Source organism: Saccopteryx bilineata, chromosome 11, assembly GCF_036850765.1.
Source record: "Saccopteryx bilineata isolate mSacBil1 chromosome 11, mSacBil1_pri_phased_curated, whole genome shotgun sequence".
NCBI classification, from domain to species: Eukaryota; Metazoa; Chordata; class Mammalia; order Chiroptera; family Emballonuridae; genus Saccopteryx; species Saccopteryx bilineata.
In genome coordinates, this window is record NC_089500.1 from 40836475 (window position 1) to 40855857 (window position 19383).

General features: G+C 40.9%; 1 protein-coding gene across 1 annotated transcript in view; it reads left to right on the forward strand.

Moving 5' to 3' along the window:
• CHST9 (carbohydrate sulfotransferase 9) overlaps positions 1-18589 on the forward strand; it is a 249905-nt gene extending 231316 nt beyond the window's left edge. The window contains exon 5 of the mRNA XM_066246713.1: positions 16267-18589. Within this exon, the coding sequence (XP_066102810.1) occupies positions 16267-17358 (1092 nt within the window). The 3' untranslated portion in view covers positions 17359-18589. The remainder of the gene's footprint in view (positions 1-16266) is intronic.
• The last annotated feature ends 794 nt before the right edge of the window (positions 18590-19383 follow it).

Consider the following 19383-nt stretch of genomic DNA (forward strand, 5'->3'; position numbering starts at 1 on the left):
AAGTCTGGTCTTGAGAGTTACCTCCCTCCCATTTCACAGGTTGTTGGGCCAAAGTGTAGAATATGTGCCTACCTTGGCACATGGAGGTTCTTTTGCAAAGTGATCTGGGCCCCTATAGACTGCCAATGTTGTCCTCATTCCGAAACCATGCAGGTTTGGCTGTGGGCTGGAAATACCTTAAAGACAGAACTCAACAGAAAAGTGATTAGATGAAGGTAGGAGGTGAGATTAGTAGAGCAGAATGATACCAGTTACCTTGGAGATGACCACCTGAAGTGTAATATAGCCCCCTAGAAACTAACCAAGATGCAGCACACAAAAATTTTCAGCTTCCATCTCGCTAGCCAGCCATCTGATCAGTTACTACCTAGAATATGGAAACCAGACTTTGCTAAAAATGAGTTCTATACTAGGGTTCTAGAGGAGAGACAGTGCTGCTGATGAATCTGGGAAGTTAGAAGATGCTGCCACTCAGAGCTCAGCTGTATTCTTACTCATGACAGGAAACATGTTTTTCTTCAGTGTATAAATTCTCATGAAGATAGCATCTTAGAGCTAATGTCTCAGTAGTAAAAAGACATGGGGCCAGGTTCTCCGGACACTGAGAGTTTACCAAGGTCGAAACATGCCTTCACTTCCCTCCATTCATCCCTAATCCAGGCATACAACTCACAAGTGCCCACATATTATTATGTTTTTCCAGTTTGTCAGCCACAGAAATGCCAAGATATAAAATAAGATATCTTGAAAAGGCCAAGATGGAGGAAGTCAAGGTATCATCTCTCCATAACCACCATGTCTGGATATATGTGTTTCTAATGGGTGTGCAGGAGCAGAAGAGAAATAAAGCTGCCTTGAAGATAAGAAGCTTTTCTCCAAGACTGGCATAAAAGCTGAGAAGATTATCACAATCTTTCTGTGGTCTATGTACAATGTGAAAGACCCAAAGTCCAGGCAGTGCTAGCTTGCATCATGGTTTTCTAAGAGCAAGAGCCCAGTACCCCCTTGTCCATGCTAAAGTGTTGGGGGTTATTGAGTATCATCAGTTCTTGGTACCCAACATGTATAACTCAAATTAGAGAACAGAAGCAACCAAAAGTTGGGTGATGCCCACTGTCCACTCTAACTAGAATTGACTCAGGCACGTTTGGCCACCTCAAGGTAGCTCAGTAGGAAGAATGGTATTCACTTGAATCTAACAAAAAGGAAACACTCTTCTAATCACAGATGTGACGGCACTGAGAACCCTATGAGTTAAACATATGTTATATGCAAGAAACCCAAGGTTATGGAACTAGAAAATCCCAGATGTAGCAGTTGCCAGTTGTAAGACATGTAGCAAGTTTAACAGAAACAGGATCATAACCACCTGACATAGCTGGGGTGAGGGTTAACTTGCTTGGGCAGCACCTGGCACACAGAAAAGGGCTCCATCGATATTCATCCAAAACCCATGCTCACCAATCATCGTCTTCCTATGGCCTTAGCCCAGGAGCTGTCCTTTACATGGGACTGCAGCCCTGGCAGGGGTCAAGACAGGCAAACTCACCTTCCTTGCCAATTGGTATAAATACATCCCTCCTTGTTCAGGGAGCATGCTCTGGACCTGGGAATCTCAATGGATAGATCATGAGTTGCAGTTGAAGCAAGAAGGACATCCCATTGGTCTGAGAACTGGTCTAGAACTGCAAGTGTTGGGGGATTTTTTTTTGGTTTTCACAGGTGAATGGTATGCAAATCCATACACTTACATCTCCTTACAATATTGGTTATAGATCAGTTACCAGTGACCCTCATTAAGAGAGTCCCTAAGAAAATCTCCTGATTGGAAACTGAAACCTCCTTTCTCCTGTTGTGGACAGTTTTCCCTGTGTGGGGAATAGATAAAATTAATATGCTGTGCCCTGGCCGGTTGGCTCAGCGGTAGAGCGTCGGCCTAGCGTGCGGAGGACCCGGGTTCGATTCCCGGCCAGGGCACACAGGAGAAGCGCCCATTTGCTTCTCCACCCCTCCGCCGCACTTTCCTCTCTGTCTCTCTCTTCCCCTCCCGCAGCCAAGGCTCCATTGGAGCAAAGATGGCCCGGGCGCTGGGGATGGCTCTGTGGCCTCTGCCTCAGGCGCTAGAGTGGCTCTAGTCGCAACATGGCGACGCCCAGGATGGGCAGAGCATCGCCCCCTGGTGGGCAGAGCCTCGCCCCATGGTGGGCGTGCCGGGTGGATCCCGGTCGGGCGCATGCGGGAGTCTGTCTGACTGTCTCTCCCTGTTTCCAGCTTCAGAAAAATGAAAAAAAAAAAAAAATTAATATGCTGTGATATTATTTCTGAACAAGGCACACCAAGATGTGTTTGTTTCTTCCAAAAAGCAGATTACATAATTGTGGTACAGAAAGGTAGAGGGGGGTGATAATGCCCTGTTTGAAGGATCTTTAGAAAATTACACGCTTGCTTGAAGATATCCGTGTCTGTATCGACTCTTGTCCATCAATGTCTTGGTATGAAAGAATTGTGGCTGGATGTCAACACCAGCCTGCCAGTGGCACTGCTTGCTGCTCTCCCAGTTGGCATTGCTGTTCCCAGGGTTCAGTAGCTTTGTACTGTGGGTGGTGAAGAAACAGTTTCCCGTGCATGTGCTGCTTCCTAGGACTTGGGCTCTGCCTAAAGAAAGGAATAGGAAGGGTTGGACTGCCTCCAGCTCGCCTGCCTCTCACCAAGGCTGGGATGCAGGTGGCAGGCGACCCTCTGTGACCTTCCCATGTCCTGTGGGAGCTTATTCTATAGCAGCATCAGGAATGAGGTGGTACAGATACTACCAAGCTAAAGGATCAAGACCAGTGACACTCCTACCTGGCCTTACAAAGAGAGGGGAACCAAAAGAAGAGACCATGGTCATGGACATAGATACTTCTTAGCAGCCCTTTCATTGACATTTTGAATCAAGTATAATAATCTTCAAAAGAAGCACCCATTTTGGAAACCCCCAAAAAGCTTCAAAATTTAGATTGGTAAAATGATATTCTTTTTAAAAATTGACAGATTTTTATCTTAATGCATGAAGAAATGAGACATTGCAAATATCCATTTGATCATCAGTTTGTTTTGTTAGAGATCTGTTCACTCTGGCCTCTCATATAGTAACCCTCTCTGCTCCCTCTTGCCTCTCTGTCCTCTGCTTTGCTGCAAGTTTCTGTCTTACATTTTCCCTTTACATTCTTTCTGCAACTAAAATCCCCAAAGGAAACTCTTCTCAGCATGGCCTCAGGATCCCCCTGGCACAATCTGGTGCCATAGGCCATACTCTCTTCCTAACATAGCGCCCAGGTAACCCACGGTAATACCAGAGTGAGTCACCTTCCCTGGACTGAGAGGATTGGGCTAGACTTTGAGAAGGCAGCCTTGAGTAAAGCTGAGTTGTCAAATATTCAAGCGACATATGCCAGAGAGGTATGTGTGTCACTCTAAGGTGCTGACACAGGCAAATCTGATCCGGGGCTGGCAGATGCTTAACCGTATAAGACAAAAGGAATGTGTCCCTACCAATGTCACTGCTGCTCTCACACTCGGCACTGCTGTCTCCAGGGCTCAAGTAGCTCTGGTCTAGTAGCAATGGATGGGGAAGAAACAGGCTGCTTCCTGAACTGGGCTCTCACTGAGGCTAAAGCCCTCAACCCCACCATTGTCTTGAACCAGCTATGCTCTTGGGCTCTGCTTCTCTTTATGGCTGCTCTTCTCTCTCTCTCTCTCTCTCTCTCTCTCTCTCTCTCTCTCTCTCTCTCTCTCTCTCTCTCTCTTTACTAGTAACTGGCCAAACCTATCGAATTTTCCAGTTTAGAGCCCAGGAGGGATATAGACTAATGAATTTAGCTAGTTACCATCCACACATCTGGGCAGAGGCCATTCTTCCAGGTCCTTTGTTAGATAAGCTTCTCTTAAGGCAGGTGCCCACTCCTAAGTGAATTAGCATCCACCCCCAGCACTGCTTACCTGGGAAGCGCCTGTTGCCACGGTCATTTCAACCTGATGTTGGGAAGGCGGGCATTCTGAATGACATACCCTGGGTAGAGAGAAAGTCAGAGAAGAAAGGCACAAAGAGAGGATGCGTTAACATTTTGGAGGGATAGACATTGTACTAGGGTAGACACTTTATAATTGCGTCTAATTAACTCTCAAAAAGACTCATCAGAGGACTGAGATTTTAGCATGGCCTTGGGTAAATGAGTCCAAAGAGGAGGATTTGGTTGATCTGAGTCAAAATTCAAAGTTTTTATACTTTGTTGATCTATCCAGCCACCCTGCTCCTGGCCTCACAACAGCTTTCTTCTCTCTTGCACTTCCATTTCCAGCCTCTGAGGGCACCCCAACTCCTCCTCCACTTCTGACCCATATCTCTGAACTTCCCTGGGTCCCTAGTCCACCCCAGTGGGTCCCCAATTCCAGTGTCACCTCAGGGACTCATTCTCCTTGCCTGGGAAAATCTTTTTGCTTATTAGTCCATACCCATAACAATACCTGCCCACCTCCAAAAATTTTTTTCTTACACTTAGGCATTCTAACCCAGGGCAGCTGGCTCCTCCTCCCCAACCATACTTCTGTAAAACAGAGCAAGAACCACTGATCAAAGGCAAAGAAGTAGGTGTTAGAGTCAGGGTGCCCTCCTCTATTTCTCTTCTAGGACCCTCGCAGACGTATACGTTTGTTGTTATTTATCTTCATAGCAAGGGAAACAGAGACTGGCTGACACATTTTTAGAAAAATAACACCAACTTGGAGATATTCAAGAACCTTATTCCAAATCTACTAGATATTTAAAATTCCAGTGAAATGTCAACATTCTAAGAATTGAACAGCTATTTATTGTGCTTGTTTCATGCCAAATGTAATTGACTGTGGTTTGTCATTCTCATCCACATTTGACAGGTGTGGACACAACCTCTGAGATAAAACAGTAAGGCACAAACATTTTGAATGGATTTTACTTGATCAAATTGTTTGTCCTCATTAAGTTTTGAGTTTCCTTTCAAAGCAAGGTCTTCTGTTAGTTAAAAGTTCTTGAATTAGAAATAGATAACTGTTCTTAACTTCTCCATTAACTTTATGGAATGACCTTGGGCAAGTTATTACATAAGACTATCTTAATTTATCTGTAAATTTGAGAGCAAAAATATACCTCGTTTTTTTTTTTCAGCAAAAGTCAAAAGGAAGATAAAAAGATAAATCTATAAAAAGCATATTGAACCCCTGGGGGAAAAGGCTTATCTACTTATATCCATTAAGGTTATGTCTGTTTTCAGCTTCTGGTGGCCCTGCCAAACCAGAGAACAACACCTTTCTCAATAGACATTTTCCCTTGATGTTCACGTTGTTTTAGATGCTCAGCCCTCATCTTTTAAGTTTCTTTGACTTTCAGGGGGAATAATAGAGAGGAAGTAAATCCGAAATCAAAAGAATTGACAAATAAAATCAGAATTTCAACCCCTGCATCCAAGCTGACCATAGAAATTAGCTGGTTGGATCAGCTTGAATCGCCTCACTACCAAAACTGTTGATTTGTGTTTAAATAGTTCAAATGAATTGAAGATTGCAGTTTGGAGAGGGCTAAAACTCACTCATCTTTCCTTACCCTCTAGCCCCAAGTGTTCATTATTCTTTCCTGTTACCTACATTGTGCTTTCTTTCTCTCTGTTTTCTCTTTTTGCCTTTGCCTCCACTTCATTGACATTTTCTTTCCTCTTTCTCTCAGTTCCCTTCATCCTCCTTTCTTTCACTCATCTTCCTCTCTATTGAGCATGTATCATACACTCTTTGCTAAGTGTTTTGAGAGAGAAGGAAGAGATGAAAAAAGGAGAAGAAAACACTTTTATTCACTTAGGAAGTATTTGTCACATAGAGTCACTCAGTGAATGAATATTTAGTAGAAAAACTAATAAAAAAATGATATGTATAGCAAACATACTTTGTGTTAAGTACTCTCTATACACATTCTCTGCAATTCAACCACCTTGCAAGACAGATGTTATTATTCCCATTTTACAGACAAGGGATCTGAGGCTTAGAAAATTAAAGTAGGTTATCCAGGTTTACTCAAAGAGAAAATGATAGAATAGGGACAAAATCCAGGTCCCTATGACTCAAAACCCCAGGTTTTCAACTACCCTGTTTGTAATAGGCATACACTTGGTGCTTTACTTACATCAGTTCATTTAGTGGCCACTAAATCAGGAACAGATTGCTTGATATATGATGCAACTGAGAAAAGCCATAAAGGACTAAGACTGAGGTCTGAAGCACAGCGTTAGCACTGCCTGTGTTAATTGGGCACCTTAAGTAAATGCTAAGAGCGTCATGCCCTTTCTCTGTCAAATGAACGTATCTGGCCTGACCTGTGGTGGCTCAGTGGACCTGGAATGCTGAGGTCACCAGTTCGAAACCCCAGGCTTGCCCGGTCAAGGCCCATACAAGAGGTAGCTACTATGAGTTGATTCTTCCCGCTCTTCCGAGCCTCCCTCCTCTCTCTCTCTCTTTCTCCCTCTCCCTCTCCCTCCTTCCCCTCTGTAAAATCAACAAATAAACTGTTTAAAAAATGAACATATCCATATCTCATCTTTGAGTAGATGTGGTGATTAAATCAGCTTTCTCTGTGCCCCTGCCTTTTAACTAGGCACACTTGTTCCTACAATTCACAATTGGGTCCAGAGCAAGCCCTGCAGCTGCCAGTGTTATGGTCTCACCCTTTTGGATTCTGCATCTCACAAAAGGGCTGCGGGGGGGTTCCTCACTTCTTCTGACTGTTTTCCTGATTCAGACTGGATTGTGGAGGTGCCTCACTTCTCTTGCACAAGAATACAGAGTCCTAGCCCCTCAAAGAATTCAGAGCAGAAGAAAGAAATATATTTTTTACCATAGGCCAGTCTCTGCAATCTCATTCACAGGCTTTATTTACCCCCTCACTATTCTCCAAGTGGTGGAATGCTCCAGATCTCATCCTAAATCCCCCTTTCCCTCTGCCAGGTACCATAAGAACAGGAAAAGTCTTTGAGCCCAGAAAATACTGGGGATCACTGATTGTTTCTTTTCCCCAAGCTATGTGCCTTAAACAAACTAGTGTTTCTGAGGCTCCATTTCCTCACCTGGAAGATGGTGCTGAAAGATTGTCATGGCGATGATGGATGTGGTCTGGCATACAGCAAGCACTCAGAAAAGGGTGGACGTCGTGGTGATTTCTGCTGCCTTCAGGGCCCTAAATCGAGCCAGCACCTCGATGAGCCAACAACTTCTGAACCTGAATGTCCAGCTTTGGAGTCCAGATATCAACATCCAGATTTCCAGTGGTTCCTCAAATTCAAAAGGTCTGAAATTGAAGATAAAGAATACACACCCCTACCCCATAACCTCCTACGGCTACTCTTTCTTTTCTCTCTCTAGGAAATGGGAAACCATTTTATGCGGGTTTTTTTTTTACCAGCACTCTTCCAGTCTGATCAGTTTCCTAAACTTCCTCAAATAATTCCATTTTCACTTTGACCCCATTGTTTTACCCCTCCTAAAAATTCCTGATTGACGGTAATGACCACTCTTTAAATGACTCCCCTGCCCCCAGTCGCAATACCCAGTGCTGCTAGAATGCTCTTCCTAAATTCCTGCCTGATTGAAAATCCATGTCACTTTCCTGGCAAAATCTAGTCCCTTCATTTGGGCACAAGGCCCTCCTAGAGTGACTCCAACCTTGCCTGACTCTCCCTCTCCTTTGACTCTGGTCCCCCAAGTGGTCTCCTGATGGCAGCATATATAGTCCCTGTCATCCCTGACCTGTCCACCTGTCAATTTCCTAATCATCCCCTAGACTCACCTCAGCCATCACTTTCTCTGTGAAATTTGCCCCAGAATAGCTCTTCAGAAAAATTAAGTACTCTTCTCTGTTCCCCAAACACCCTATGCATCCTTTCCTTATGAGAATAATCATATTTTTTCATAAACTGCCTATTTTTATCAACCCAGTTAAACTTTGGCTTTCTTAAGGGGTCATAAATTTTATCTATTCCATTCTTGTATATATAATGCCAAAAATAATACATTGTAATGGTTCGACAAACGTGGATTAAATGAATGAATGATCAAAGTCCTGGAGCTGCAGAATTTCTTTCAGCCCCTTAGTAGCAGATGAAGTCATACAGAAATACCACATTTTCAACAGCTTAGAGCCAACATGAGTAGTTGCCTGAAAAAGGGGCAGTACAGGAATGATATTGTTCTTCACTTCAATTGAATTCAAAACATATGCTAATATAATATACCATTCCAGATGCTAGTAGAGAGTATATAGATTTGTGAGACTGCACATGGACCTTTAATAAACTTAAAATAAATTGAAGAGAGGGTCATCTAAACGAGTGATCCCCAACCTTTTTGGGGCCACAGACTGGTTTAATGTCAGAAAATATTTTCACGGACCGGCCTTTAGGGTGGGATAGATAAATGTATCAGGTGACCGAGACAAGCGTCAAGAGTGAGTCTTAGATGGATGTAACAGAGGGAATTTGGTCATTTTTTAAAAATAAAACATTGTTCAGACTTAAATATAAATAAAATGGAAATAATGTAAGTTATTTATTCTTTCTCTGCGGACCAGTACCAAATGGCCTACAGACCAGTACCAGTCCATGGCCCGGGGGTTGGGGACCACTGATCTAAACCACTAACTATAACAACTAACTAAAGTAAAACAAAAAGTGCTAAAAAGAAGACTTAACACTCAAACTGGGTCAGACTTGTGTTAGGGGGCTGGGTGAGGAAGGTGGCGAGATTAAACAAAGAACAAAACTTATATAGACACAGTGTGGGGATTGCAGGAGGGAAAGGGGGTGGGCAGAAATGGAGGAGCGTAGCTGGCGGACGGATGGTGATGGAGGGAGACTTGATGTGGGGTGGTGAACACACAGTGCAATATACAGATGATGCATTGTAGAATTGTGCACCTGAAACCTGTATAATTTTATTAACCAATGTCACACCCATAAATCCAATAAAGTTTTTTTAAAAGACTTGTCTTTATTCCCTGCGTACTCATTTCTGCTCCCCCAGCCCCCCGTGCATGCTACTGGAGCCTTTGCCATTATGCTAATAGATTATATAATTGTGCAGTTATTTACTTAATATATTATTTCCTGAAAGAACATCAACTCCATGTGGGCAAGGACCACATTTGTCTTATTCACCATGCCTTCCGTAGCATCTCAAGGCAGCTCCCTGACTTTGACAAGGAGAGAGGAAGAGCAATTAATTTCATTTTTGAAGATCAGAGAAGATTTCACAGAGGAGTTATATTAAGACAGAGACCTTAAAAACTAAAAATGAGGTTCTCAGATTTACTACCAAGTTAATGAATATTCCCCACTTTTTTTCATTAACCTTCTCTACTACTTATTTTTTTCATCTGCAGCTATATATCTTTCAACTAACTTGGCCACAGGATCTACTCTTTAGAATTATTTATGGAAAACAGTAACTTTCTGCCATAATTTAGAATTTTGCTGTGGCTAAAAGGTTTTTCCAATGATAAGACCAAATAATAGTGTAAGCTGGAATAAAATTACTTTCCAAACAGGTAGTTCAGACAAAGTGCTAAAGTTGTTTCAAAGTGGACAGGATGCCTCGCTGGAGTCTGGGTGGTTTTCATAGAGAAAGTGGGATTTTATATCAGCCTCGGAGATTTGGAAAGTCCCCAGAAAGGAGGAGAACATAGGTGGGGAAGCTGAGAGTCTGATGGGAGCAAGTAGGGGACTGAAGACATGTCAGCACAGGAGCAGAACACGAAGTGACAAGACCCCTACGGTGACAGGTGGCTAGTGCCATCTATGGAATTAGGACTTTAGTTTATACATACTCAAGCCAATTCCAAATTTTTTTTTTTTTTTTTTTCTGAAGCTGGAAACAGGGAGAGACAGTCAGACAGACTCCCACATGTGCCCGACCGGGATCCACCCGGCACGCCCACCAGGGGCGACGCTCTGCCCACCAGGGGGCGATGCTCTGCCCATCCTGGGCGTCGCCATGTTGCGACCAGAGCCACTCTAGCGCCTGAGGCAGAGGCCACAGAGCCATCCCCAGCGCCAGGGCCATCTTTGCTCCAATGGAGCCTTGGCTGCGGGAGGGGAAGAGAGAGACAGAGAGGAAAGCGCGGCGGAGGGGTGGAGAAGCAAATGGGCGCTTCTCCTGTGTGCCCTGGCCGGGAATCGAACCCGGGTCCTCCGCACGCTAAGCCGACGCTCTACCGCTGAGCCAACCGGCCAGGGCTTAAAGTTTTGTTTTTTTTTTTTAATTTTTATTTATTCATTTTAGAGGAGAGAGAGAGAGAGAGAGAGAAAGGGGGGAGGAGCAGGAAGCATCAACTCCCATATGTGCCTTGACCAGGCAGCCTCAGGGTTTTGAACCGGCGACCTCAGCATTCCAGGTCGACGCTTTATCCATAGCGCCACCACAGGTCAGGTCAATTCCAAATTTTTAAGGGATGAACTATAAAATGTTTGGGGAAGACTAACTTGGTGATAATTTTCAGGGAGATTAATTAGGAGGATGGTACTAAAGAATATCCAATTAAGAAGTACATAAATAAGATTTTTAAAAAAGACATGATGAGATGCAAATTAACCAATTTGCTTTCTTATTATTAAAGTATCTCTCAGATTTTGTATGGGGGTTACCAGAAAGTAATAAAAAATTTTCAGGAATAGAAAAGAGTACAACAAGAACCACTTTTAGAAGGAACAGGATAAGTTTGCTTTATATATATTTCCTTTAAGGACGATCAGAGTTTACTCTTTTTATGATTGCTGCCGTTATTGGTATTATTATGACCGTGATGCTGGAAACTCGCTGATATAATCAAATTTAAAATTCCATTAACCTTTTAGTCATCCAAGCCCCTCAGTCATGTAAAGCCTTTGCTAGGCTTGGAAGGAAGTTGTTGTTGGGGTTGGAAGACATGTCACCACATCCTAATAATGGTTTTTATGCTATAGGTGCTGCTGAGATAAGGAGTTGCTATGAGAATGTCTACCGGACATTCAATAAGAAGCCTCGTTGGGTATCATTACTTTGCCCATACTTTGCTTTGGTTAGAGCTGAGGAAACAAATTCATACTAAATAAACTAACAGGAAATTGAAGTCTAATGTATGAGCAATGGACTTTTCTCTCATACAGTTCTCTCTCTAACCCATCAGAAAGTGGTTTGGGGAACAAGGCAAAGGGAATAGATAAATGTGAAAGGTACTTATTTTATCTGGTCCATGTGAAGGCTGATGGGACATTACTGCTATAGCAGAGCATTAGTTAGTCTCCATTTACTAAAATAGTCACACCCACCAGGTTCAATGTCTTTCTCATTTAGATGGTATGAAATGAAATTTTGTGCATTTTTTTTTTTATTTTCCTCTGTATACCTTAGTTCAGAGGTCCCCAAATGCCATTATTGGATGAGAAACAGCTGGGGAGCTTGTTTAAATTAGAGTCAGGTACCCTAGACCCAGAGATTCTGCCCTGGGGTGCCCACTGGGAGGCCTGGGAGGCCAGATTTCTGGCAAACCTCGAGGGGTTTCTAAACAGCACTGAGTGACTTTGAACCAATCTGATTTGGCCCTCAGGTAAGATTCCAAGCCTGCCACACCTACTTTAGCACAAGCAGCTAGCTCTATGTGTGACTATTTTATTAGTTTACTATTCTGCCAAAGATTTGTTTTAATATAGATTTTTAGCACCTTAACAAGAATTGGTAAATTATTTATCTAAGTTAATCTTGACCTTTTAATTAACACTGTTTGTCTTTGACAAGGTCATGAAACGATTGTGTAGAAACCCATCGTAACATAATAATAACGTTTAGTCATTCACCAATTATTTATTGATCATCTTCTAAGTACCAGGCACTGTGCAAGGTACCAGAGATCCGACAAAGAACAAGAAAGCTAAGACCTCTGCAGTCATATTCTAGTGCAAGAGAGGGGATGGAGTGGAAAAAGACAGCATAAAAGTAAAGTTATTTCACATTTTGATAAATGCTGTGAGGCTAGAAGCAGGGTTCTGTGAGAGCAAATCTCAGAAGGGAACATAATCTTGACAAGGTAAACCGGAAACATCTCCCTATAGAGGTGACTTTCTGAGAGCTAAAAGAAAAAGCCAGGCATGCTGGCTGCTAAGACCTTGGATAACAAAGAAAAATGGTCATAGAATTGCAAAACTGGAAATAACAATGACCTGGATGGTCAGACGATGGTGGTCAGAGAGATAACGGAGGTGGTGCAGCTCCAGCGACGGCAAGGTCTATGTCAGGGGTCGGGAACCTATGGCTCGGCGCGAGCCAGATGTGGCTCTTTTGATGGCTGCATCTGGCTCGCAGACAAATCTTTAATAAAAAACACAATAACGTTAAAAATATAAAACATTCTCATGTATTACAATCCATTCATTTCCTACCACTGATGTTCATGGTTGCGAGTGGCTGGAGCCAATCACAGCTGTCCTCCGGGACAACACCAAATTTTTATTGGATGATGCCTAACATACACGGGTCATTGTATGGCTCTCATGGAATTACATTTTAAAATATGTGGCGTTCATGGCTCTCTTAGCCAAAAAGTTTCCCGACCCCTGGTCTATGTGAAATAGAGAACACTGCTATTAAAGGTGAGGTGGTCGAGGAACAGAGAGTTCACTGGGTGCCAGAGTCACTACACATACTGACAAGAATGGGGATGAAGAAGCCAAACCTGTGCTAGTAGCATGGAGTCTTCAGTCCTCAGTGCACACCGTGGAAAAGTCAAGGGTAAAGGCAAATGACAGTGTGAAGAGGGGCAGGGGAGGTTCAGCAGAGCACATGTATTGTACTTCACATAAGCAGGAGATTTTGCCAGAGGAGCTGTTCTGGGAGGAGCAGTTGGGGTACAAGGAAATAGCCTCTCACCTTCTGGCTTAAGGAACAGGTGGTTCGTGTAGGCCAGGGGTCCCCAAACTTTTTACACAGGGGGCCAGTTCACTGTCTCTCAGACCATTAGAGGGCCAGACTATAAAAAAACTATGAACAAATCCTATGCACACTGCACATATCTTCTTTTAAAGTAAAAAAACAAAACGGGAACAAATACAATATTTAAAATAAAAAACAAGTAAATATAAATCAACAAACTGACCAGTATTTCAATGGGAACTATGGGCCTGCTTTTGGCTAATGAGATGGTCAAAGTCCGGTTCCATATTTGTCACTGCTAGCCGTAATAAGTGATATGACGCGCTTCCGGAGCTGTGATGCGTGTGTCCCACGTCACCGGAAGTAGTACTGTACGTGAGTGACGCCGCACTTTACAGCGCCACCACATACAGTACTCCAGGAGTACTCCTCTTACTGACCACCAATGAAAGAGGTGCCCCTTCCGGAAGTGCGGTGGGGACTGGATAAATGGCCTCAGGGGGCCGCATGCGGCCCTGCGGGGCCGTAGTTTGGAGATCCCTGGTGTAGGCGAAGCTTCGTCCTTTGAGAAAGCGCAAAAGAAGCAGAGTGTTGGGGGCCAGCCAGGTCTCACTGAGAGGAAGTCATAGGAAACAAACATTCCAGGAGTCCCTGGAGATTAAATTTGATGACCACAAGCAGTAGGTGCAAAAAACACAGTGGAAGTCTGATTTTTTCTGTTCACATGGAGGGAGATAAGTAATTAGGGCATAATCAGGGACACATAAATTACAGTCTGGATAATAATGGAAAATACTATTAAAACAATAATAATAGCAGTTATTATTTATAGTAGTTGAAGAAATAACAGAAACACGGTAGCATTTTCATCTTAGGCTTGGATTATTTCTCATGCAGTCTACCGTTAACCCCATGATCTTTCAAATCTCAAGTCAAATGTTATATTATCCATGAAAATACATGGGCTACAAGTCACTGATCAGTGTAAAGAGGAATTCAGAGTTTTGAAGTCATCCTGGCAGCCTCTGGGAAGACAGCAGACAAATGGTTTACAGTTAAAAATCATGGCAGCTGTTCTATGGGGTTACACAAGATGGTGTATGGTGATCAGGGTTTACTCACAGGATCTTGCTCTAGAAAGAAGTACCCTCTCCCTAAGAGCTCAGCTAGTGGAAGAACTCTGATGCCTGGAGCTGGCTCCCATCCAACATACTTCATTCCTCTGCTCTTTTGCTCAATTTGCTAGAAAATATCTAATCAGCTTTAAACACCTAAGTTCATTCATTCTTTCATGTGTTCATTGAACAAATATTCTAGAGCAATTGCTATAGGTTATATAGACCATTCTAGACACCTGGGAATGCAACAGTAAATATTCATCTACCCTAGAAAATTTTCCCTCCACTTCCCCTGCCTTTAGGCTGGTGGCCCATGCACATCATTCATTCATTAGTTTTTCCAGTAACATGCTAACTGCTTAATATGTGTATCTCCAATCCAGTCTTCTCCTCAATCATTCTTTTCAAATCTAAATGAGATCATGTTACATCTCTGCTCTCTAAAAGCTACCTAGTCTACCCAGAGTAGAAGCCAAAATTCTTACAATTTCAGGCCCTATTAGAGGATGCCACCTTTGTAAATCCTTTCTTCCATATCTTTCTTTACCCAGTCAATGTGAAAGTTGTAGGAAGGATGTAGTTAAATGATAAGGAGCTGATAGAAAGGCTGACTCATCCCATTGAAAAGAGAACTAATTTCTAATTCTACTTTTGATACAATTGTATATATACTGCTCACAAAAATTAGGGGATATTTCAAAATGAATGTGAAGCGATAAAAAAAGCATTTGATTTTTTTTTTATTAAACAAGAACATCAGAAAAGTAAATGACAGGTCAAAGAATGTTTTTCAGTTATGCAAAAGAGATACAAAACCAACTTTTATTTCATTGGTGAAAATGCACTATATAAAAGGCTGAAAGTACTCAAGTATCTGCCCGTTCTCTGAGCCCCTAATTTTTGTGAGCAGTGTAGGAGGACAGCAAGTAGACTTTTCTGGGTTTCTCTAGTCATTCTTCATTTGGGAAGGAAAGAAGATCTCACACATGAATGAAATATGATAATGTGACTGTAGGTCTTAAATTATTGTGATAAATGAATTTATAAAAATAAAACATTGGCCTGACCAGGTGGTGGTGCAGTGGATAGAGCATCGGACTGGAATGCCGAGGACCCAGGTTCGAGACCCTGAGGTCGCTAGCTTGAGTGCAGGCTCATCTGGTTTGAGCAATAGCTCACCAGCTTGGACCCAAGGTCACTGGTTCAAGCAAGGGGTTACTCAGTCTGCTGAAGGCCCGCAGTCAAGGCACATATGAGAAAGCAATCAATGAACAACTAAAGTGTTGCAATGAAAAAACTAATGATTGATGCTTCTCATCTCTCTCCGTTCCTGTCTGTCTGTCCCTATCTATCCCTCTCTCTGACTTTCTTTCTCTGTAAAAAAATAAAAATAAATAAAACATTGTCCAAGGGTAAAAATACTTTGTGCAAGTACTTGGAAAACTAAAGTTGTCAAGATTTTATAATTAGTCTTACTACAATTTTAAATTTTAATTTATGACTTTGAACTGGTATTAGAAAATGTCCCAAAACAGCAACAGAAATTTCCATCCAAATATAGCTACATTTTGTATCTACATATAGGTAAACTAATTAGATCAGTGATGGAAAGTAAAATATTCCTTACTAGCTCAAGAACCATTGACCTACAAAATGATTGAACTACTATTGTCTTACAGCAAAGCTAAGATAAATATTCAGGGTTCTTTCATTTCCATCTTATAAATACCTTTTTCATTTTTTGGGGGGGGGAGGGATATTTTGTAAGGTTATGTAATTAATAACCATAGATGCAAAGATAGTACAAAAACAATAATGAACTTATGAACATAGATTCAAATCAATAACTAACATATCCCCATAATGTTCAGATAATTTAGCATGAGAAAATTAATTAGTGTAAGGCAGCACATTAGCATTAAGTAAATAATGACATATAAGTAAACCAAGTATATATAAAATGTAATGTGAAGTTTTGATTCAAAGTGATGCATGGTTACCATTTTTTATTGTTATGTTTTTTATGAAGAAGCTTACTACAAAATGTTCATTTAGCAGGCTTTGCTAAATTGTTCTATACGGTTATATAAAATGTGCTTTTCCTGGTAGTATTTTAAAACAAATATGTTAAGTTTCTTATCATTATAACCACATTTATGAATGTGCTTTCAACATTTGTCCTCTATTTTAACAGAACTCCAAGTTTCACATGCCTGAGGATCCCAAAGAAAGAAAGGAAAATCTTCTACATAACTCTGAGAGATCTGCTAGGGTCTTAACAGAGGCCAGTCATTCACAAGGAGAGGATCAACCTTTGGATAAGACCGCAGGGTCACCAACCATTAAGTTGACTAAAAAACATCAAAGAACTAAGACCTTTTTCAAGAAGTTCAGAGAAATGAGTTGGCCATTGGACATTCACCCTTTAAACAAAAGTTTAGTCAAAGACAACAAATGGAGAAAAATTGATGCAACCCAAGAGAAACGCAGGTCTTTCCTTCAGGAGTTTTGCAAGAAATATGGTGGAGTAAGTCATCCTCAATCACATCTTTTTCACATGGTATCCAGGATCTATGTAGAAGATAAACACAAAATCTTATATTGTGAAGTACCAAAGGCTGGCTGTTCTAACTGGAAAAGAATTCTGATGGTACTAAATGGATTAGCTCCTTCAGCATACAACATCTCCCATGATGCAGTTCACTATGGGAAGCATTTGAAAAAGCTAGACAGCTTTGACTTACAAGGGATATACACCCGTTTGAATACCTACACCAAAGCTGTGTTTGTTCGTGATCCCATGGAAAGATTAGTGTCAGCATTTAGGGACAAATTTGAACACCCCAATAGTTATTACCATCCAGTATTTGGGAAAGCAATTATAAAGAAATATCGACCAAATGCCTGTGAAAAAGCATTAAATAATGGATCAGGAGTCAAATTCAAAGAGTTTGTCCACTATTTGCTGGATTCTCACCGTCCAGTAGGAATGGACATTCATTGGGAAAAGGTCAGCAAACTCTGCTACCCGTGTTTGATCAACTATGATTTTGTTGGGAAATTTGAAACTTTGGAAGAAGATGCCAATTACTTTTTACAGCTTATTGGTGCTCCAAAAGAGCTAAAATTTCCAAACTTTAAAGATAGGCACTCTTCTGATGAAAGAACCAACGCTCAGGTTGTGAAACAGTATTTAAAGGATCTGACTAGAACTGAGAGACAATTAATCTATGACTTCTATTACTTGGACTATTTGATGTTTAATTATACAACTCCATTTTTGTAGTCTGCATTCATTTTCTAAAACACTGTATTTACTTCATGGTGATGGCCTTGAATCAGCCCACTGTAATTTTCCTATAATTCTATGTATAGGAGAAATTTAACTAAGTGCAGTTTTCTTGATTTAATGAAGACTTTTACCAAATAGTATGACACCAATTGGTGCAAAGTTATAGGAAAATTACCTAACAGAGACATGTAAACAACTTGAGTTATTCTAAAATGTTTGGAAAAGAGCTGCTTTTGCATTATGGATCATATTACAGAAGCAGTAACCTAGCCAGCTGTTACATTAGCTACAACAACCTCTCATAATGATAGGAAACGGGATCTAAAATAGCATGAGTGAATGTCTCCATGCTGGAATTTGTTGTGTAATGTGCATGGATATATTTTTAGCAGTCTGTGGCATATTAATCAAACATTGGATGGTTTTCTTACACCCCGGAAATATTTCTATAAACTTCAATGATTAATCAATTCTGAAATAATATTTTGGACCTTGGCATTTTACTTTAGGTTGGAAGGTATTATGTGATTTACAATATGGAACTATGGCAGAAAAACCAGATGAGGCTATGGCTTTGTATATTCGAAAGCCAATAAAAAATGTACAACATGCTAAAAATCAAAGCAACAAAAACAACCTCCCTCTTCCAGAAAAACTTTAGGGAATTGATTCTGATTTCTTTTGAAGCTTCCATGCAGAAACAAAATAAACACAACAACTGAAGTTCTTTACTTCTGAAGAGGGAGGTTAAGAAGTTTAAGCCTCATCAGATATAAATGTGCTCCTAATTCTGGTTTAATTGGTGGGGGAGGGGTGGGGGGAAATTGTTTCTGGATGGAATAATCATCAAAAACAAAAAATTGCCACTCTGAACACTCTGAATACAAACCTCAAACAATAACAAAGTTTTATAAGAATATTATTTGAATCAAAGCATCATGTGCATAGCTTTGTATGTGTAATGTACTCTAAGAATAGCTTTTGTTTTCAGTCTAATTATTCAGCTTGGGAATGACTGCTTGAAAACTAATATACCACTTCAAAGATAGGTTATGTTCTAGAGAATAAACATAACAAGAGCCCCTAGAAACATTTTTAATAAGCTTATGCATAAACAAATTAAGGTATTTTTATTTTAAGTTTAAATATTCTGTACTAACAAAGTCGAATAGCATTGCATTCAAATATTAAATCAAAGTCTTTGGAAAATAAGACCATATGTTTGTCACCCCTGTGAATAGTTGTAATTCATTTTGGAAACTTTTTCTAATGCACCCTAAAGTAGAAGACACATTTGGATGGGAAATTCATTTAAATTGGTCAACTGTTACCCTGAGTTAAGCAAACCACATGTCATTCAAATCTTGTTTAAATGCACTTCTTAATCATGTTCCTTATCCCAAACTATCATTTTTATCACTAAATATTCAATAATGTCTCTCGAAGAAAAGTAGGTATTAATATTTGAATATTAATAGACCAAGGTAGTTATAGTCATACTTATTTCATTTTCATTTTTCATATCATAGCTGGGTATTCATTCTTTACGCATAGCTGTCCTATCTGCATCTCCATCCAGCAGGTCAAGGCAATGGGCTGCCAGACTGCAAGTATCAAACCTTCTAAACCAACCTCTTACCACGTTTTCCCTCCATTCACTCTTGCCTCTCTTAAGCTCTGCTCTCTGTGTTTAAGGAGTTATACTCTAGAAGAGTAATCTAAGTCATGTAATTTACATTTTGCTCTACCATGTGGAGTGAATTCCTAGTAACTGAGGATGTTAAAAAAAATTTTTTTATGGAGACAGTGAGAGAAAATAGAAAATAGGTTGAGAAGCCTGAAATTGTATTCATATACTACACAAAATAGTTTCAGATGGGATCTGCTGTAAAGGATAGAGCACTTTTCTCAAAGTTATTCCTAAATCATATATGGTGCAAACAAGCAAACAAACCTTACTTTTCATAACTGGGGAAATAATAAATGGAAACAAAGGTCCTATCTCTCTTATAGTTCTCA